Source organism: Atractosteus spatula, chromosome 8 (assembly GCF_055471065.1).
Source record: "Atractosteus spatula isolate fAtrSpa1 chromosome 8, fAtrSpa1.hap1, whole genome shotgun sequence".
Taxonomy (NCBI): Eukaryota; Metazoa; Chordata; class Actinopteri; order Semionotiformes; family Lepisosteidae; genus Atractosteus; species Atractosteus spatula.
The window spans coordinates 40021523-40040767 of record NC_142713.1 but is presented as its reverse complement, the minus strand read 5'-3'; the positions used below and the strand labels follow the sequence as shown (position 1 = coordinate 40040767).

Below are 19245 nucleotides of genomic sequence, written 5' to 3'. Positions count from 1 at the left end.
AATGGATTTTAAGGAAACTTGTGTATTCGATGTTCAGTTTTTAATTATATTCTTGTACAGCATTTGGATGCTGTCATGTCTAATAGGAACTGACAATGTAATGTTTTCTGCCTGGTAAAGCTCTGATGTTATTGCTACCAAAAAGGAGGGAAAAGAATGACTATCAATGAATGGCATTGTGAATAGAAACTGCAATTAAAAGGAGGTTTGTCATTTAATTCATACAAATCAATTAAATAATGTACATGTTTTAGTTCAGACATCCTTTGCTGGATTAGAATTTTAATGCAGAGACCAGCAATGCTCAATACTAGCCACATCATACTGGCATTGGTTAAAGTACTCCTTGAGAATTATTAACCTACTAGTTAGTTAAAACTAGTTAGAGGTTATTCAGATAATACAGAAATGAATGGAACCTCATACAGTATAAAAAATCAGCAGAACTAAAAAGGAATGGCTATTATATGGTTTAAAAGCTTTCAAATATTTCACTACCTTTAATTGTCTCCTAAATTTTGATCAGTATTATTGTGACCTTTATTACTATCGTTTTTAAAATTGATTTTTACTTTGATAAAACTGCATAATTTCATCTACTCTTGCTTTTTCATGTTTATTTAACTTCTTTTTTTTTCTATTTAAACTTTTTAAATGCACAGGTTTTGCTGAGACTGCATATTTACTGCAAACAGCCTTGAAACCTTTCAGTGTATTGTGACCTGCAGGGATGCATAGGGGAGTAGGGGGTGGCAGGAGCATTTCAGGCTGTGCTTATTAATGCTGTTGTACATGAATTCTGCTGCTTTAAAGGAAACAACATCAGCGTCTGCTGATTCCCAAATGTTCAAAAACTTGTCCTGCCTACTTTCGTTTCAAAGGTAACATGAAACAGATTTTCCATTATACAACTGAAGTGAAAAAAAAATCCCTGAGCACACCTCGGCTTTGAAGTCTAGTGTAAGATTTTATTGGAGATCAGTGCACGACAGGTCTCTCCAGGGGTTTGACCTACGGAATGGGGAACTTTCCAGGTTTTGACTGTGTGATGTTGGATCAGCTGTGTATCATTTAAAATTAACTTGTGGATAGTGTTTTGGTACCATGAGGATGTAAACAGAGAAAATGTGCTCAGTTATATGTTTAAGAACTCTCTGAAAAGTGAAAGCTTCAGTAATAAAACAACAATAAAAATGTGAAAACACAAGGACTTTAAATATTTTGCCAATGATGCAATAGGTTGCAGTGCTCCTGTACAGGTTTTAATGATAAAACCTACTATATTATATTTTTATTATTATGTAAAAAAAACTTATAAGACCTGAGCTAGTATACAAATACAATACAAATAAAAACAAATCAGAAATGTCAGTAACATGTTTTAGACTGTAAACAAACTACAAGCTTTCATTATAAGCATATGCTTTGTTAAATAGTTTCAATTATTTAATACTTTTTTCTTTCTAATTATGTGCTGCTCATGTGTAGTTGTCTGGAAGAAACTATAATAGGCAAAGAAAGATACAGTACATTTCACATTGTAATACATGCTTTCTAGAATATTTTTCCACCCAAATTTAAACAAGTAGTGTAAAGCTTGTTTGGTGTGACTTGATCTCTTTGTAGCTACATTGGCAGTCCTGTATACCTCATTATTTTTAATTTAACAAATTTGAAGCTCTGAGCACCATTTGCTTGCTCTATTGGCATTCTTTTTTTTTCTTTTTAATTGTCCTCCCTCTAAAATCAGAACACACTTTGAGGTAGTAAACATTTGGCTGCTTTCATCTTTTTTGAAGGGCTCTTAAAATACAGTACTTCCCCTGAGTTTTACCTTCAAGCTGTTTGGTACAAGATCACTATTTATCCATAAATAATAGCATTCGTAGGCAGTTTCTTCAAGACACATGACAACAGTGAGTCTTCTGATCACTCTGAGTCTGGTGTATAAATTGTGACTTTTGTTAAACCAAACATTGGTCTTCAAAACTTCTAATTCATTATCTAGTGAGAAGAGAAAACAACAAAAGCAACTATCATATTTTTCACCCATTTATGAACATAATTTGGTTAAAATGTGGATATTCTTTGTGACAAAGTATGCAAAAACTAGTTTTCAAAGAAGATTAGACATTCACATATACAGTACATGTAACTTGGTCATTTTATTGTCCAATGATAACCCTTTTTAATAGTTTGAACACTGATTTTTTACATCCATGTTTCAGTGAAAAGGTTTAAGTGAAACTACTTTGAGAAACATGATCTTTATTTAACGCTGGGCTTTATCCTGTAAGTGAGGCCATCAAATGGCATACTACTGTAAATATAAAGTGCTTTAGTTCTAGGAGAGCACAATAAATGACAATGAGGTCATTTGAACTGGTAAAAATAAAACTTTAACCCCTCTGTGATTTGTGTATTTCGTTTATGAAATGTTACTAAAACACCACTGTCAGCAAGAGTTATAAATCATCCAGTTAGGAAAGAGCATGTTGAGAAAATATAAACCTACAATACACCTCAATAGAGTGCTTCAGATAAAAAACCACGGAAACATTCAAAATATCAGTGAATGTGACTACCAAACCAACAAAAATTTTAATGAACAGGTCTGAGTGGGAAGGTGCGTCAGTTGTGAATTGCAAAGGAATAACTGCTGTAGAGATCTTACAGAAGGAAGAAGAAAATGTTTTAAATATGGAGTCTTTTGCAGTATTATTATGTGTTATGAAATTTTATTAATAAATACCTGAAAAAGGTTCCACATCTGAAACAAGGTGCTTTTTTTCTTTCCTTTCACCTTTTAATGCAGAATTAATCTATATTCTTTTCCTCATCCAAATTTGCCAGTAAATACTATTAGCTTGTTAATGAATGTGAAAACAAAATGCTTTCTGTTACCAGGCCCAACCCCCAAAAGACAACATAGAACATACAGTACACATCCCTTGTAGATTTAAAATAACGATTATCTGTATCTATATCTGTACAGTACCTTTGAATAGGAACTATTTGTTTATTTATGACTATGCTCTTTTTCTTTTCATAGTACTATGTTCTGTGTTACATACTGTACAGTAGCAATGTGCAATCAGTGTAAGAAGCCCTTATTTGACTGTACAGGTTTCCCTTGGTAAATTCTTAAGAATAACAGAAGCAAGGATCAGTTTCCCTGTTATTCTCATCAACAGCTACTGTAACTTAACTTAAGGGGAACTGCAATGCATTTTTTTTTATTTTGGGGTTAGAAAGAATCAGAATTTATTAGTGCATTTCAAACCACAATGACATTAAAATGTGCACAGTAACATGTAAAACCTCCAATTTACATCTCAAAATAGACTGAAATTTCCAGGTACGGTATGTGCATCGCCATATTGCCGTCATTTTCTGCATTCAGAATGGGGTAACAAAACGTCTGGTGACTGGAAGCAGCCCTATTATATTCTATACAATCAGACTTGTGAATGCTGTACATCTCTTTTAATCCAATAGAAATATTGCTTTCGACTTCAAGACGACTTTGTCAACAAATACTACTTACTTGTTAAGAAAAGATCAGATCACTTTATTGGCCATATACAATTTCTTGTAATAGGAATTTGTCTTTTTCACATACCCCAGCTTGCTCTCCATGAGAGACACAGACAGGGAGAGAAACGGGATCAGAGCGCAGGCACCCCTGGAGCAGCTGGGGTTAAGGGCCTTGCTCAGGAGTAGGATTCCTCTGCCGGCCGCGGGATACGAACCGGCAACCTTCCAGCCACAGGCCCAGATCCTTAGCTACAGAGTCACCACACCGCCTCTACATGCCGATCACATTAGAACATTTCTGCGTGAAATGTTTGCTGCATGACCAGCACTTTTTTGCTCGTACATCACATTATGTTAGTCATTACAGTTAGTAGTGAGCAGGGAGGGCCGCCTGATGTCACAATTCTCACAAACTCTTGCTTTCGCACATGGCGAGAACAGTGGTTTGTGATAAAATGGCGACCAGACCATAGAGTACTTTCACAAAGTTCACTTTTTTGTGCTTAATTTGTCAATTTATTTTGTAAATGTGATTGAATAACTGATTAGAGAAATTTGGGCTGCAGTTCCCCTTTAAAAAATAAAATAATATGATTATAATTAAGCATGAAGGAGTAAAATATAATTAATAATAAGGTGGAATGACATTGAATCCTGAGACTTAAAATGCCATAATAATGGAATATACTTATAAAAAGAAAAGGGCAGTGAAATCAGGCATAAACGCTAATGTAAAAAACTTTTTGAACACACGAGCTGGGCTGAGAAATGCTTTTCCACAAGGGAGATGCGTGGGGGAGGCAAGACAGCAGCAGAGTCTCAAGTTGGTGGAGAACCTGAGTGCTTTTTATTATTTTTTTTGCTGGCAGACTCACATATGAGTTTTTCTTGTGATTGAGAAGACTACTGCTCAATATTGAGTGTATGAGTGAATTTCATGTTTGATGAGAGAAACCTGTCCATATTTTGTTCATCAACATTATTACTGGAAGTTAAAGTTAGTGTCTTTGCTTTGTTCAGATCTTGGATGAGTTTGTGTAGTATCTAGGGTGTTTGATATGATTTTGTTTACAGTACACTATAAGCAATCATTATGCCTGAAATCAAGTATAGCCTCTGAATGCACACAAAATTTAAAATTTAAAGTGGTTTGTCTTTTAAAAAATGTTAAGAATATGAAGCAAATGTTCTATCTTAAGCAAACAAAATAGCTTAATTGACACAATAAATACTATGCTACATGACTCTTGCCCTGTGTTCTTTCTTTCAAACAGCTTCAGTGGATATTTGCTTAGTTACGTGCTTTTTTTTAATACAGTAAAATTCTGACTTTTTATAGTATATAATGGTTAACTATGCAAATTTTACTTTTGTGTCAGAAAACATTGTAGAGAATACAAAAGTTTGCAGTTATTGTCACTTTATACAGCCTTTATGCCATCCATCTATTTTCTAACTGCTTCTTCTAAGTTCAGGGTTATAGGGAAGCTGGGGCTTATCACAGCATGCTATGTACGCAAGGCAGGGTACACCCTGGACAGGACGTCATTCCATCACAGGAAGCACAGACACACACACCTAGGGTTAGTTTTCCCAGAAGCCAGTTAACCTACCAGTATATTTTTAGGGTTTGGGAGGAAACTGGTGCAACTAGAGAAAACTCATGAGAACATGGGGAGAACATACAGACTCCACACAGATAGCATCCCAGGCCCAGAATTGAACCCAGTGCCTCAGCACTGCAAGACAGCAGTGCTAACCACTGAGCCACCACGCCATCCAAAGACTTTATTATTTCTTAGAAAAAAAAACATTAAAATTAATACAGTAAATAACTAGGACTTCCAAGCATTAGAGCAGTTCTAATCACTCACCATGTGGACCATATGAATAATAATTATGATGAAAGTGCCTTTTATTCGTTACTATAATAACTGGAATACTGTATGTTTTTTGTGTGCAGGGGGTATAGTTGATAAAGACCTTCGCCACTACCTCAATTTACGGTTCCAGAAGGGCTCCGTGGATCACGAGCTTCAGCAAATCATTCGAGATAACCTCTACCTCCGGACAGTGCCGTGTAAGTCAAGTCTGAAATCTAATAGTCTTTGAATTGTGTTACCTTTTGAAAATATGGTTTCATCATGATGAGTCCGTTTTTGGGCTTGTTACAAGTATTTCATTGTGTGCTTTCATTTGGCATGTAAACATGGATTTTGCCTTTCTTTTATTTTATATACCAATTTCCAGTTTTATCTTTATTACTGTAAAAAGTATGTTGTCCCTACCCATAGTTTATTTTCTTATGCTGCATGTCTTAAGTACAAGTAATAGGTTTATTCCATGCTGAAAAGAGAAGAAAGAAAACAACATTTCAGCTGTGGAGCCTTCTTCGAGTATAAGCAACACAGCCGAAACGTTGTGTTTAATGTTAAATGTAGCTCACTAGAATGTCTTGGTTTCACCTAAATCTTATGAGAAGGGCAGACAGCTGCATTAAAAGGAACTAAAAGATCTTGCATACAGGGCAGTATTTAAGCTCCCCATTGAGAAACATTGGACAAATAACTGCTGGATCCTACCTCTAGGTTTACTGATAAAATCCCTCAATTTTATGTAAAGGTCATTTGGATAAAATAAACTGGAACTAAAATTGTCTTTGTAAGTAATAAAGATTTATTGATGTAGTAAGTATTTTTAGTAAGCCTGTTCAAATTCTGATCTTGCACAGAGGCATATGATTACATTTTGAATCTTGAAGAACAGCATACTGATTCCACAGCACAGAGAGGCATCAAACCCCGATGGCTTTTTCAAGCATCTAAACTGAATGTAATTTGTTTCTAAAAATAAACTGCATCATCTGTTTTTACTATAGCATTTTATAGTTTATAATATTGGTAATTTAAATTTCACAATGTGTTTGTTGCCAAATTCTGGTTAAGAACATTTTGAATACATACAGTACATTCTGAATACATGTTTTCAATCTGTGATGCTCATAGTGAAGCTTTCAGGATACCAAACCCTATGTACCTGTATCACGCCTCTCAATATTTAGTTTTACATCGTTAACAAATTATTTCCTATTTGATATGCACAGCCATGGCTTGGCAAAACAGTGATGTCAGAACCCCATTTAAAATATGGGTGCTACCCTCACCGATTTCCCATTAAACCCTTTTAGCAGTACTATCTTATATAGACATTATGTTCAAAATAGTTCAAATCCTTAGAGCAGAAATGCATTTCTCATCTACATGATACTGTATGTAAGCACATTGATTCTTTGCACAAGGCAAACAAAAGTGAAGGGACTGCAAAGTGTTTGAGGTTTCTGTCTGTGGTCCAGAATACACATGGTCTTTTGAAACTCATTAACTCAGAGCTGTTTCTGATTTGACAACGTGCAGCCATAAAGGAGAAACTGTTTTTGGAAAACTAGCATCATTGAAGTCATCAGTTAAAACATAAGAAAATAAGAAAGATTACAGTACAAATGAGAGGAGGCCATTTGGTGCATCTAGCCCATTTATAAGTAGCTACAGTGGTGCTAGAAAGTTTGTGAACCCTTTAGAATTTTCTGAATTTCTGCATAAATTTGACCTCAAATGTGATCAGATCTTCATCTAAGTCATAAAAATAGATAAAGAGAACCCAATAAAACAAATAATACACAAAAGGATATACTTTTTCTACATTTATTGATCAAAATGATCCAACATTAAATGTCTTTGTCGAAAAAAGTATGTGAACTTATGATTTCAGTTCACAGCAATGACTTCAACCAAACGTTTATGGTAACTGTTGATCAGTCCCGCACTTCGGCTTGGAGGAATTTTGGCCCATTCCTCCTTACAGAACTGCTTCAACTCAATGATGTTGGTGGCCTCCCATAACTCCCTGCTTCAGGTCCTGCCACAACATTTCTATTGGATTATGGTCTGGACTTTGATTCGGCCATTCCAAAACGCGAAATTTCTTGCTGGTACAATCCAGAATTCATAGTTTTGTCAATGATGACAAGCCATCCTGGTCCCATGGCAGCAAAACAGCCCCAAACTATGATACTGCCACCACTGTGTTTCACGGTTGGGATGCGGTTCTTATGTTGGAATGCAGTGTTTGGTTTTCGCCAAACAACGTTTCTCAGTTAAGTCAAAAAGTCCTATTTTCGACTCATCCGTCCACAGAACATTCTTCCAGTAGTCTTCTGGCTCACCCAGGTGGTCTTTAGCAAACTTTAAATGGGCAGCAATGTTCTTCTTGGAGAGTAGTGGCTTCCTCCTTGCTATCCTCCCATGCACACTATTCTTGTTCAGTGTTTGCCTGATGGTGGACTCATGAACACTGACATTAGCCAGTGCAAGAGAAGCCTGCAGATCCTTAGACGTTACCCTGGGGTTCTTTGTGATATCCTGGAATATTATATGCCTTGCTCGTGGAGTGATTTTTGCTGGACGACCACTCCTGGGGAGAGTAACAACAGTGTTGAATTTTCTCCAGTTGTGCACTATCTGCCTGAAAGTGGATTGATGAAGCCCAAAGTCTTTAGAAATTGTTTTGTAACCTTTTCCAGCCTGATGAGCATCGACAACTCTTTTTCTGAGGTCCTCAGAAATCTCCTTTGATCGGGGCATGGCATGCGTTCACAAACCTGTGTGGTGACGAACAGGCTTTGATAGTGGAGACTCAGGTTTATGTTTTTTAAATAGGGCAGGGCCACCCAAACTCACACCTGATTGTCATCCCATTGATTGACACTCCTGACTCTAATTATCCCCTTAACTGAACTGATAATCCTAGAGGTTCACATACTTTTTCCGACACAGACATTTGATGTTGGATCATTTTGATCAATAAATGAATGAAAAAGTATATCCTTTTGTGTGTCATTTGTTTTATTGGGTTCTCTTTATTTTTATGACTTAGATGAAGATCTGATCACATTTCGGTCAAATTTATGCAGAAATTCAGAAAATTCTAAAGAGTCCACAAACTTTCTAGCACCACTGTAATTGATCTAAGTATCTCATCCAGTACATTCCATACCCCTGCAACCCTTTGTGTAAAGAAATGCCTCCATTTTCCACATGATGAATGTGAAAAACAGAGAATGATGGGCTGAAATATTATGACATTTATGCTTTTTGGTAAAGCTCATACAAACATGTTGAATAGAAATAAAATATAAATATATATTTGTAAATATACATTTACATTTAAAATTTACAAAAAAATAATTTGACCACTATCAATTTCCTCTACAGCTTGTCATTTGACATACTAAACTGAAATTACTTTTCAGAGACAGGTTACAAAGGGAAGCGCATTTTCAGGCTAATGACCCAAAGAACTTGTTTAACATTTAAGCAAATCCCGGCTGATGTAAGTGTAGCTAAAGTAGGAAAGTTACAATAAGTGCAGTATCCTTTTATACTTGGCCTCAAGAGGCTGAAGGTATGTAAAATCATTGACACACTCAGACACAAGCATAATTTGCAATCAAATACATTTGTATTTAGGGAATGGATAATGGTATGTTAAGAGCCTGGGACCAAAACCAGTTGTTTAGAACTTGAATTAAGAAAAGATACTTTATTGGGATAAAGATAAAGAGGAGATGGTGAAACATTTTTTTTGAAGAGTACAGATGTCCTGATTTTTTTTTTTTATTTTCTGATAGCCACTCATGGAAACTTAATGGTATAATCAAACGTACTGAACTCTAAAATTACTGTTTTAGAAATTAAACTAATCATAGAACTTTCCAAAAAAAATCCACTTTAATAGAGAGATCCTGAAAAAATAAAGTAGAACTAGTTATCAAATGTCAGTAAGCAACGTTCATCAGTGTGCTAATTGTGGATGTATTCCTGCTCTGATGCTCATATCAGTTCCCTACTGGGCCTAGATTTGACACCACAAAGTGAAGACCACAGTTCATTCTTTTAAAATACTGTACACTATGTCTAAATCAACTGTGTTTTCCTAGTACTGTTATAATGTCTTAAAATACATTCTTCTTTGCTGGGTTTTTCATATTTGCACTATTAGGTTTATTTGCAGATTCGTTTTTCCCTGATTTGTACTGGTATAGTGAAAATTGCAACAGAACTGAGTCATGACTCCTTCTTTCCCTCTGGTCAAGAAAGAGATTTGGAGTTTTAGGCTCAACCTCACAAAAATCAGTGACATCAGAGCTCATTTTAAAATGTTACTGATCTCCATGTTTTATTTTAATACACAATAGGGACAGAAGCTGAAATTTGAATCGGTAAGGAATTTGAAGGAATTGTTCTTTTAAATGGCATCAAGGAACTTATGTACAACATACTTAATAACATGAATATTTTAAAAATAGTCAAAGTTTTTCAAAGAGAAGCACCAGATGATGATAAATAATTACTTTTAAATTGAAATAAAAACAAATTATTTTCATTGAGATTTTTAAATTCACAACTCATTGCTTCATACATGTAAACATCCAAACGGTAGACATTATTTCTTTCAAATATTGCATGAGGAAGTCTTTGATAGTTTTAACTGCCTTTATTTGGCTGTGTAAATAGTCTTTACTTATTCTGTTACATACACTAATTACACTCTTGCTATGTTATATGTCATTAGAGACACATTGCATTAAATATGTCTTTTAAATCATAGATAGACCAAGGATGGCACTGCAAAATAAAACACATTGGTTTTGTTAGGAAGTAAAAATTTGGCCAAACCATTGGCAGTTTCTTGATAATATAAATCTTCGAATTCACGTTTAGAACACCAATATAGATTAAATGCAGATTGTGCTCCTTGAGTAAGAAAGCCACATAAATATGTAGAAAAATAAATTTCATAATATATTCAGAACCATGGACAGCTCTCATCGGAAAAGTAATGCAATTGCAAAGCCTTCAATTGTCAGCCAGTTTTAATGAGAGCAATTCAAACCATCCAAGCAAGTCACTAATCCTTTAGAATGAGGAAAGCCAGCTATATTGGTAATTCATTACTTACCCTGTGTGAAAAGCTTATTAGAACATCTGTATGATTGGTCTGAGCCATTGTGACAGTGCATCCGTATTAGTAAAAACTGGTTGGAAAATAAATCACACCCATCCATAGTCCATCATGTTATTATGGAATATATGTATGCATGTACTGTATGTATGTAGAGGTCAGAGCAGGGAGTTGTTTCAGAACGCATGTACCTGTACATACAGTACATATGCATGTATTGTAGGTATTTACAAAGAACTCTGCTTATGGTGAGTCCAAAGCAGTGAAACCTGAGAATTTTTGTTTTCACATCCACAAGATAGTACCGAGCATGTTATGTAGCACATAGGAGACCAATACAATAATTTCATGATAGTTAATGAATACACACTAGTTGTGTGCCACTGATTATGCAACAAATGTCTGACATTCACTTGGTGTTGTATAGTTTTTCATTAGATTTTTTGTGAAAATTAAAAGTTTCCTTTGACTCTTTTCAAACTGATCTATCCAGAGATTAATAACAAAAATAATGTAGGAAAAAATCAATTTTCAAATATTTCAAAGACCTGTTTTTTATTTTTTGTAATAAAAGGGTTGATGAGTTTTTACAGACAATAAAATACAATCAGACTGAATATTGACTTAGGACTTTATCAGAAGTTAAATGCAAACTTACTGTAATTCAATTTTCTGTGTAATTGAATATAGTAAGTAAACATGTCTCTGAACTAATCTTTATTATTTTCTGCTCATACGATGCAAACATTTTATCTCTTTGCTAAACAGCGGTATTGGTGTCAGAAAATATAAGTAGGGCTGTCTACTGTATGCAATTATTTTAAATAGTGGTGATGCTATTTAGACCACTCATTAACCTCTCATTTAATTATCTTAAACTACTATCATTAACATTTATTTATCCTGCTGAGGTCAGAAAACAAAGGCTAATACTGTACATGCAGTAGATTTACAAATATTATGTCTTCCATTTCATTTTTTTACAATTCAACTATTAATCCTTCCTAGGAAATGTGAATGCTCTTTTAAGTTAAAATCATACACATCATACATGTGCATTTGTGAATTTCAAATTTGAAGTATCAGGTTTTTGAAGATTCTTTTAACTCTACTTTTTAAACGTGACAAACAAAAATGTGAAACCTCTATGCACACTGCATTGTTTTTTTTACTTAAGTATTATTAGAATTCCACTTGCCGAACCTAATTTCCTTACAGTTATCTCAAATTGCTGATAATAATGCCTTATAAAATGTATTCTTGTGTCAGCAGTTCAGGAAAACAATTGTTACATAACTTGTGTCCATATTAGAGCTCAAAATAGGTTTACAAAATCTGAATCTAGAAGAGAGGGTGCTTTTCAAGGAAAAATAGAGATATTATCAATCCATTATCAATCCAAAAGATTGAGAAAGAAAATGAAATTAAACATTCCTGAGAAACAGCATATTATTACATTTTGTAATAAAATATCCAGGGCACATTCTGTAATAATAAAAATAATTTGAAACGGGAAATATTTTAGAGTTTTATTTCCTTTTCAGATGAATACGTCATGCATTTTGACAAAAGCAATAGCTAGCCTTTTTGTTGTCATGGCAACAAACTGCTGTGAATGGTTATCTGTATGTGCAGTACTGCAGCTCCCAATATCCTGGGGCCTATTTGAATGTCTGAGAGAAAACTGGGGTGACAGGAGCAAAACAGGCAGAGATTGGCATAAAAAACGCTGATACATTTAAGAAGCTTGCGAAATAAGAAAAAAGGAGGTACAGATATTGTTAGCAATATAAATTCAGCAGGTGATATAAGAGTAAAAGAGCAATTCACAGAAACATGTAAACCAGATTTTTGCAGAGAGACTGATAACACAGTTCAAGAGCCTTTCATTCTTCTCTATGTTGGCTGTGTGTTAGCCAAAGAAAGGAACAACCTATTAATTCCAATAGCTCAGAACTGTTCTTGGATAATTCTGGCTTACCTTAGGAGGTATTTGGGATACTGTCTCAAATTTAAAACTAAAAATAAAAAAAACATTTAAAGAGGCTTTCAAGATATTTAGCTGTGTTTTGTAGCTATTTTTCTAATATAGATTCCACTTAATTGGAATAAGACCTATTTGGTCAAAGCAAAAGCAATTAAGCCTACTGCAGATCAATTAAAAGCCAAAAAAAGTAGTTCTGAGGGATAAAAACTAAAATAATATTTAAAATATAATGTTTTTAAACAAATCAAACTAAACTTGGAAACATTTTGTAAATAAAAGTGACAGTGTTGAAATCTTATTGTAAATTAGAAATAAAAAACAGATCATGTTCATGAAGGTATGTCTCACGTTTAACATGGACTACTGTATCATTAATGAGGGAGGGGGATCACCTTCTTGTGTTTTTATTTTTATGTTTTTCTTATATTAATTTCTAGTTAATCCAGTTAATCCACATATGAATTCAGTGTGCAGGAGATTATGAAAAACATGCTTGGGTCAAAGCAATTGACATAATATCACAGGATCTACACCTGGTTTCAGAAAGACACTTCTCAAAATGCTATTTTTAGCAGAAAGCATGTTTCAAATGTATTATCTTAGATAAATCTAAAAAAACTTTGAATTTGTATTCTTGTATTGTTAATGCTACTACATCATTTAGTTAGCAGTTGTACAGGAGGATGTGTGTGATTGGTCTGTGGTCACTTGTGGTATTAGCTCATGAAAGCTATGAAGTACTGACAGTACCACGTCCTGATCTTGTAAGCACCAGTTTCATCTTAATATTCTATGTACCATGAATCCTGTTATCCCACACACAAAGTGTTTCAAAGTGCTTTAAAATGGTTAAAAAGTGCAACCAAGTCTCAATACACTTTTTTCCAATACCTCCAGTGAAACTGGAGAATTTTAAGACAACTTAATAGAAAATCATTAGAATATGAATTGCAAAATGAGCATTAATGATATACAACAGACATTAACGATCTTTGTGTTAAGTATCCAATCTAAACTTCATACCCTTTAATGTTTGGTTAATTAAAATTAGACCCTGAAGAATGTATTTACTCACAGGTTTTCTGTATGATTAAAATGTGTAAGCTTAATGACTTTTCCAGCTCTTTTAATCCTAAGATTGATTGTTCAATTGTAAAAAGGAAAAGCAATTGTTCCTTAGTAAAAAAAAAAGGAATGTAGGCCTACTAAGATGTACTGTAATGGCTAAGTAGCCGATTTTTTAAACAACGTCAAACTTCATTTTATTAAATGGCCAATTATATTTTGCAACTTTAGCAAATCCATTATTTATTACTTCAAAAACTAATGTTACTTTCAAGGAATTATTAATAAAATCTTTAAATAACTAATGTCCAAAACTATGGTGATTAGAAATATAGATTTCAATAGTTCCATTAGCTTGTATGTGCTAATTATTTAATTAATCTTTCACGTAGAAGCTTGTTCAGCAAGCAAGATACCATTCTGCGGTTTTGTGTGAGATCACTCTCAAGAAATATGTCTTGATAATATGACTAGAAAGAATCATGTCAAATTCTCCTCTTCGATTCTCTTTTGATCTCAACAGTGGCAGGAAATCCATTGATAATTTATTTGCTTCTAGCGAAAAAGCGTAAAGGCTCCAAAACTAACTAAGTAATACATAGACAAATTCTGCTACTTTCTCCCATTAAAGCCACATATGAAAAGGCAAACTGGGTGCTTGACACAGAAAAAAAATAGGGTACAGTTTTCCAAATCCATAAATGTATTTTGAGAGAAGAATTAACTGTATATAGTCTTTGTAAAAGAACTAAAAATCCCAAAGATGTCAATTTTATATGATTATGTATAGCATGAATCTCTAGAGCATTTCTATTGTTTCTTTATCACAGTTTTTAAAGGTAGTAGCTGTGCTACTTGATAAAGCTTTTGCTTAATGGGTTTAATGAATAACTACCCAAGGGACAGTGACAGTCTGGTAAAGGAATAGAGTAGGGCAGTCATGAACCATATGATCCCCAGCTCTCCAACTAAAGTAGGTAATATTTAAACTATTATCTGTTTTTTTCTGTGTGATAGGAAAGGCAGCAGCATATCAAAAACTTCAGGGCATAGGTGAGAGACAAACCATTGACTTCTATTGAAATTCTTTAGCATGCCTTATGGGCACAGTGATTCTGTAAGCCTGCTGAGAGGTTTAATTGGCAACCAAAAAAGACATGAAATGAAAAGGTTTGAGGTCTTGGGTGAAACTGGCTATTACATTATTATTACATTTCTAACTACAGCCTTAAAGAATTGTGTATTTCGTCCTGTCAAATTCTTTCTGATCTGTCGCAGTGTGTTTGTGTGTACTGCAGTGGGCTGCTGTCCTGTACAGTCGGTGGTCCAGCCTAGTGACCTATGCTTCTGGGTTGTCATGACCTCTACTAGGAATAAAAAACTACCAACAGTTGTAGAATTTTGAATATGTAGAATGTATTTCGCATTTCATTTCATTTTTAGTATTTAATTTTTATACTCAAAATGCTTTTGTTTGCAGAAATTATTAACCTTTCTGTTGAAGTTGAACATTTTTTTATTTTTAATTTCAGTAAGCTTCAGATAAACTTTATTTGGAATTTAGAATCAACCCGTGTACCCACACAGTGAGGATGATTAAGTGCAGCTCTTCCACCCATTAAGCCTTATTCACCTTCTGGTGTACTACTAGTTTCACAGTGACAGATAGGAGGTTTAGCTCCAATTGGAGGAGCGGTGTGTCTCTCACTGATGCCATCCTGCAGGTGATCCCTGCAGGACCCGGGAAGTTGCAGGGATCACCTTACGGGCAGCAGATTAGAGCCAGTTATGCATTGTCACTAATGGGATTTAAATGTATTTAATTTTCCTTCAGATGTCATTGCAGCAGGTTCCTTTTATAAATTGCCTATGCAAGATTTCTTATGTCTGGGCACCATTTTAACATACTGTAGATCAAGTAACTGCTGAAACTTTCTTTTTTCATCAACAATCCCGCTGCTTGTCTTGGCTGTGGTGCAAGGCATGGTGTAAAAATATTCACTTCTTTATATTAATGACTGAGTTACAAAAGTATATATAAAAAATAGAACACATTCAGAAAAGAAAACATTGCATATGAAGTCTATGAAGTGGGGTTTGCTTAATCAACAGTGACAGAAAACAACCTTTTAAATAATGCTTTTTTGGTTTTAGAAAAAAATGACTAAATGTGTTTTTTTATTTTGCAATACAAATATGCAAATAAATACATAGACAAACATATCAGTTTCACAGCACAAAGTAGTCCAGAGCCACAGACATCCATTTTAAGTACCTATATTATATTTGTGGGTTATATGCCCTAGAAGATTTACTGTAGGCTTAGTTCTCAAATCCTGTGTAGCATGCAGAGTATACGATTTATGGTGAAAAGTGTCTGTTTCAGCTCAGCAGGAATTCCAAAGCATTCCCACACAAATATTAAAAACAGCTCTTAGCGGGAGACATTCTCTCTTGGTTACCCCAGGTTGCCCTACGTCAGTCATCAAATGAGCCGCAGTATTAGATGCATGTCTCTCAGCATTATGATGGATGGTACAGACCCTATTGTATTTTCTTTCCACATCTATGGAAAATATCATTGCTTGTCCTCAGATTTAAAACCAAAATGGTTCTTTCATAGGCAAGTCAACTAGTTTTCCATCTTCAGTTTTAAGACCCCATAATAGTCTTTTGTACTATGCCTAGTAGTAATGTCCAGTGAAAGCTTTGGGAAGACCAACTGAAATTCATATTGAAAAATCTGATAATGAAAGGAGTGATTAATTTATATGTGGAAAATTAATTGTATTTTCTGAACTTATGTGGTTTGATTTAGTCAGTGTAGTGCAATGATCCCCAATTATTACCCACAGTAGTTTACTTCAAATAGGGTGGCATGGTTGTGCACTGGTTAGCATTGCTGCCTTGCACTGCTGGGGCCCAGGTTTCAATACTGGATCTGGATTGCTACTGTATCTGCACAGAACTTATACTGTGCATTCTCCCTGTGTTCATGTGGATTTTTGCCAGGTGCTCTGGTTTCCTCCCTCATTACAAAGTCATATTGATAGGTTAATTAGCATCTGGGAAAATTAGACATGGTGTACATGTACAGTATGTGTTTGTCTTTGAGTGTGCCCTGCAGTGGATTGGTGTCCCATCCAGGGTTTATCCTGCCTTACGCCCGTTGCTTGTTGAGATAGGCTCCGGCTCTCCCGTGACCCTCACTTGGATGGAGCAGTTAGAAAATGGATGGATGAATGGCTACTTCAAACATTGAAGCAATGGGTGTTAGAAACACACAAGTAATAGCATGGGTTAATGTAAGTACAATATTTTAGCTATGAAACTTGAAGCAGTAAATAAAGAATAAACAAGCAAGTTTAGTATGACTGCACTTCCAAAAATTAAATAATACAACTGTATAATGTTCAATTAGTGACATCTCAGCTAGTTATTACTCAAGGCAAACAAACTTAAAAATTACCTTTATTTAACTCAGTATTAGAGCTTAATTTCTTAATCGTGTACTGTATTAAAAAAAAATTGTCTTTCTGTGCACATTTACTTAAAAAGCAGTTTGTCTTGGAAGGCTGCCACAACCCTTATACAAATCACAAACCATATGGTCCTACAATTGGTTTGTGACTAAGATACTATTATATACTATTGTAAGCTAAGTAGGTTAAGCTACCTATCTGTCAATTAAGTTTACATAAGAGAGATGCTTTTACCAGTGCAGCACTATCATTCTCAAACTGTAGAATGGGATGAGCTTTTTTGTTGACTTAACGAATCTCCATCAGGAGCACCCACAAACTCTCAAGGTCTTTACTTTTGTTCAAGAGTTGCACATCATTGTGTAGCAATAAATCATTGTATTTAGCTGAGATGTCGACCAAAATGGCTTTGAATAGTTATTGCTCAAGGGAAGAGCTCTCTCAAATGTAATTAACAAGTTTCATTACTAAGGCCATTATTTCCTGCAGCATACAAGCCAGTTGTGCAAAGAGCATGGTTTAGTGAATTAGAAAGCGAACAAAAACAATTGCTGGGTTTTATTCGGTGGGACAGTTTGCTAAACATCTTCAAGAACTGAGCATAGATGAAACTTTGTCAGTTACAGCTGTGGTTAAAAACTTGTGGGCTGTCCTTGTGAGTGAAGTCTATGTACAGTATGATTGATTTGTTTTTGCATCATTACCAAGCAGTTCTTCCATCATGTCAGTTGAATAGAACTAACATAGCCCTGCTTCTATGAAAAGTTTATTATACTTCTCAAGGCATCATGCTACACGAAGAAAGGCTGTCCCTGCTGAGGCTCCTTTTCTACTGGACTGAACATTGGTAAAAACACAGTAAGAAGTCAATCGTTTCAGACTTTTTTCTGATAACAAGTTATGTGCTAACAGGCTATCAGTGTTATCACTGTACTGTATGTACAAGTATTTGTTCCAGACTGAAAATGAAGCCAGCAGTACCTCACAAATTAGTGCTAATATCAGTGACTTGTTTATCCTATGATCGTATTGACTTATCATATACACACAATAGCAGATTTACAACATCCAGGACTACATAAATGTACTGAAAGGCATTAAAAACACAAAAAGGGGTATAGAATTCAATAGAGTTGATTGTGTTTCTAATGCCATTCGATGTACTGTACAGTATATGTAATATTCAAAGATTATTTGTATTTTTTAAAATCCACTTTCTTTAATTAGTTATAGAATTCAGGATGAAATCATATGAGTTAAAAATAACAAAAAACAATAAAGAATAAACCTGTGCCATAATCACTAGCAATCTTTTCTAGGCCCCTGTGAATCTCTTAGACAGTTTGACCTCCACTAAATTTAGAACACACTTCTTTAAAGTTACAGTACTGGATTCTTCCTTTGAGGCAGCAGAAGAATTTAACTTGGCTTTTATGATCTTTTCCTCCCAGTGCTTTAGTTAGTACTGTCTTAACAACATTGAATGATTCAGTTTGAATTTTGCCATTTATGCTGTAGCAGGTCTGGAAACCTCTGCCTTTTTATTATTGCAGTAAACAAAATTACTGCCTGAAAGTCAGTTACATCAGATTTGCCACATTAAGGAACTGTTTTTCTTTTGCATGCACAACACTCTCAAGTTATGAACATTAACAGATTTGTCATATACAGTAATCAAAGGCTAACAGTGAGATCTTTATCAACACCTTATCTTTGCACACACCATGTGGTTAACCTCTGCAGTTTCAATTATTGTTTCAATTGAAATTTTAATCACTGTATGCAAAACTGGGTGTAGGAAAGGACCAAAAATAATTAGAACTTAATTAAAAATATTCGTTGGCATAAATCTATTTTATTTCAAATTTGTTTGTTAGAAATGTGTAATCTATTGTTTTGTGTAGGTTAGTTATTTTGTAAATATATTTTATACATAACTATTTGTAGTATGCATTTAAATGCAACAGTTCAGTATAATCTACATTTAAAAAGAAAAATACTGTACATAATTAGACGTGTTATTTACTTTATTTTAATGCCTTAAAGAGAGCCTTTATATTTCTGTCATATTATAAAATAAAAGTGCTTCCAATTTATTTGAAGTATTTTCTTAGAAGACTATATCTCCATAAAAATAGAAAAAGCATAATTTTC

The 19245-nt window shown here is 34.4% G+C and overlaps 1 protein-coding gene across 1 annotated transcript in view; it reads left to right on the top strand.

Moving 5' to 3' along the window:
• LOC148829612 (membrane-associated guanylate kinase, WW and PDZ domain-containing protein 2-like) overlaps positions 1-19245 on the top strand; it is a 388779-nt gene that overhangs the window by 128733 nt on the left and 240801 nt on the right. Inside the window, exon 2 of the mRNA XM_088923166.1 lies at positions 5501-5617. Coding sequence (XP_088779292.1) covers positions 5501-5617 — 117 coding nt within the window. The remainder of the gene's footprint in view (positions 1-5500; positions 5618-19245) is intronic.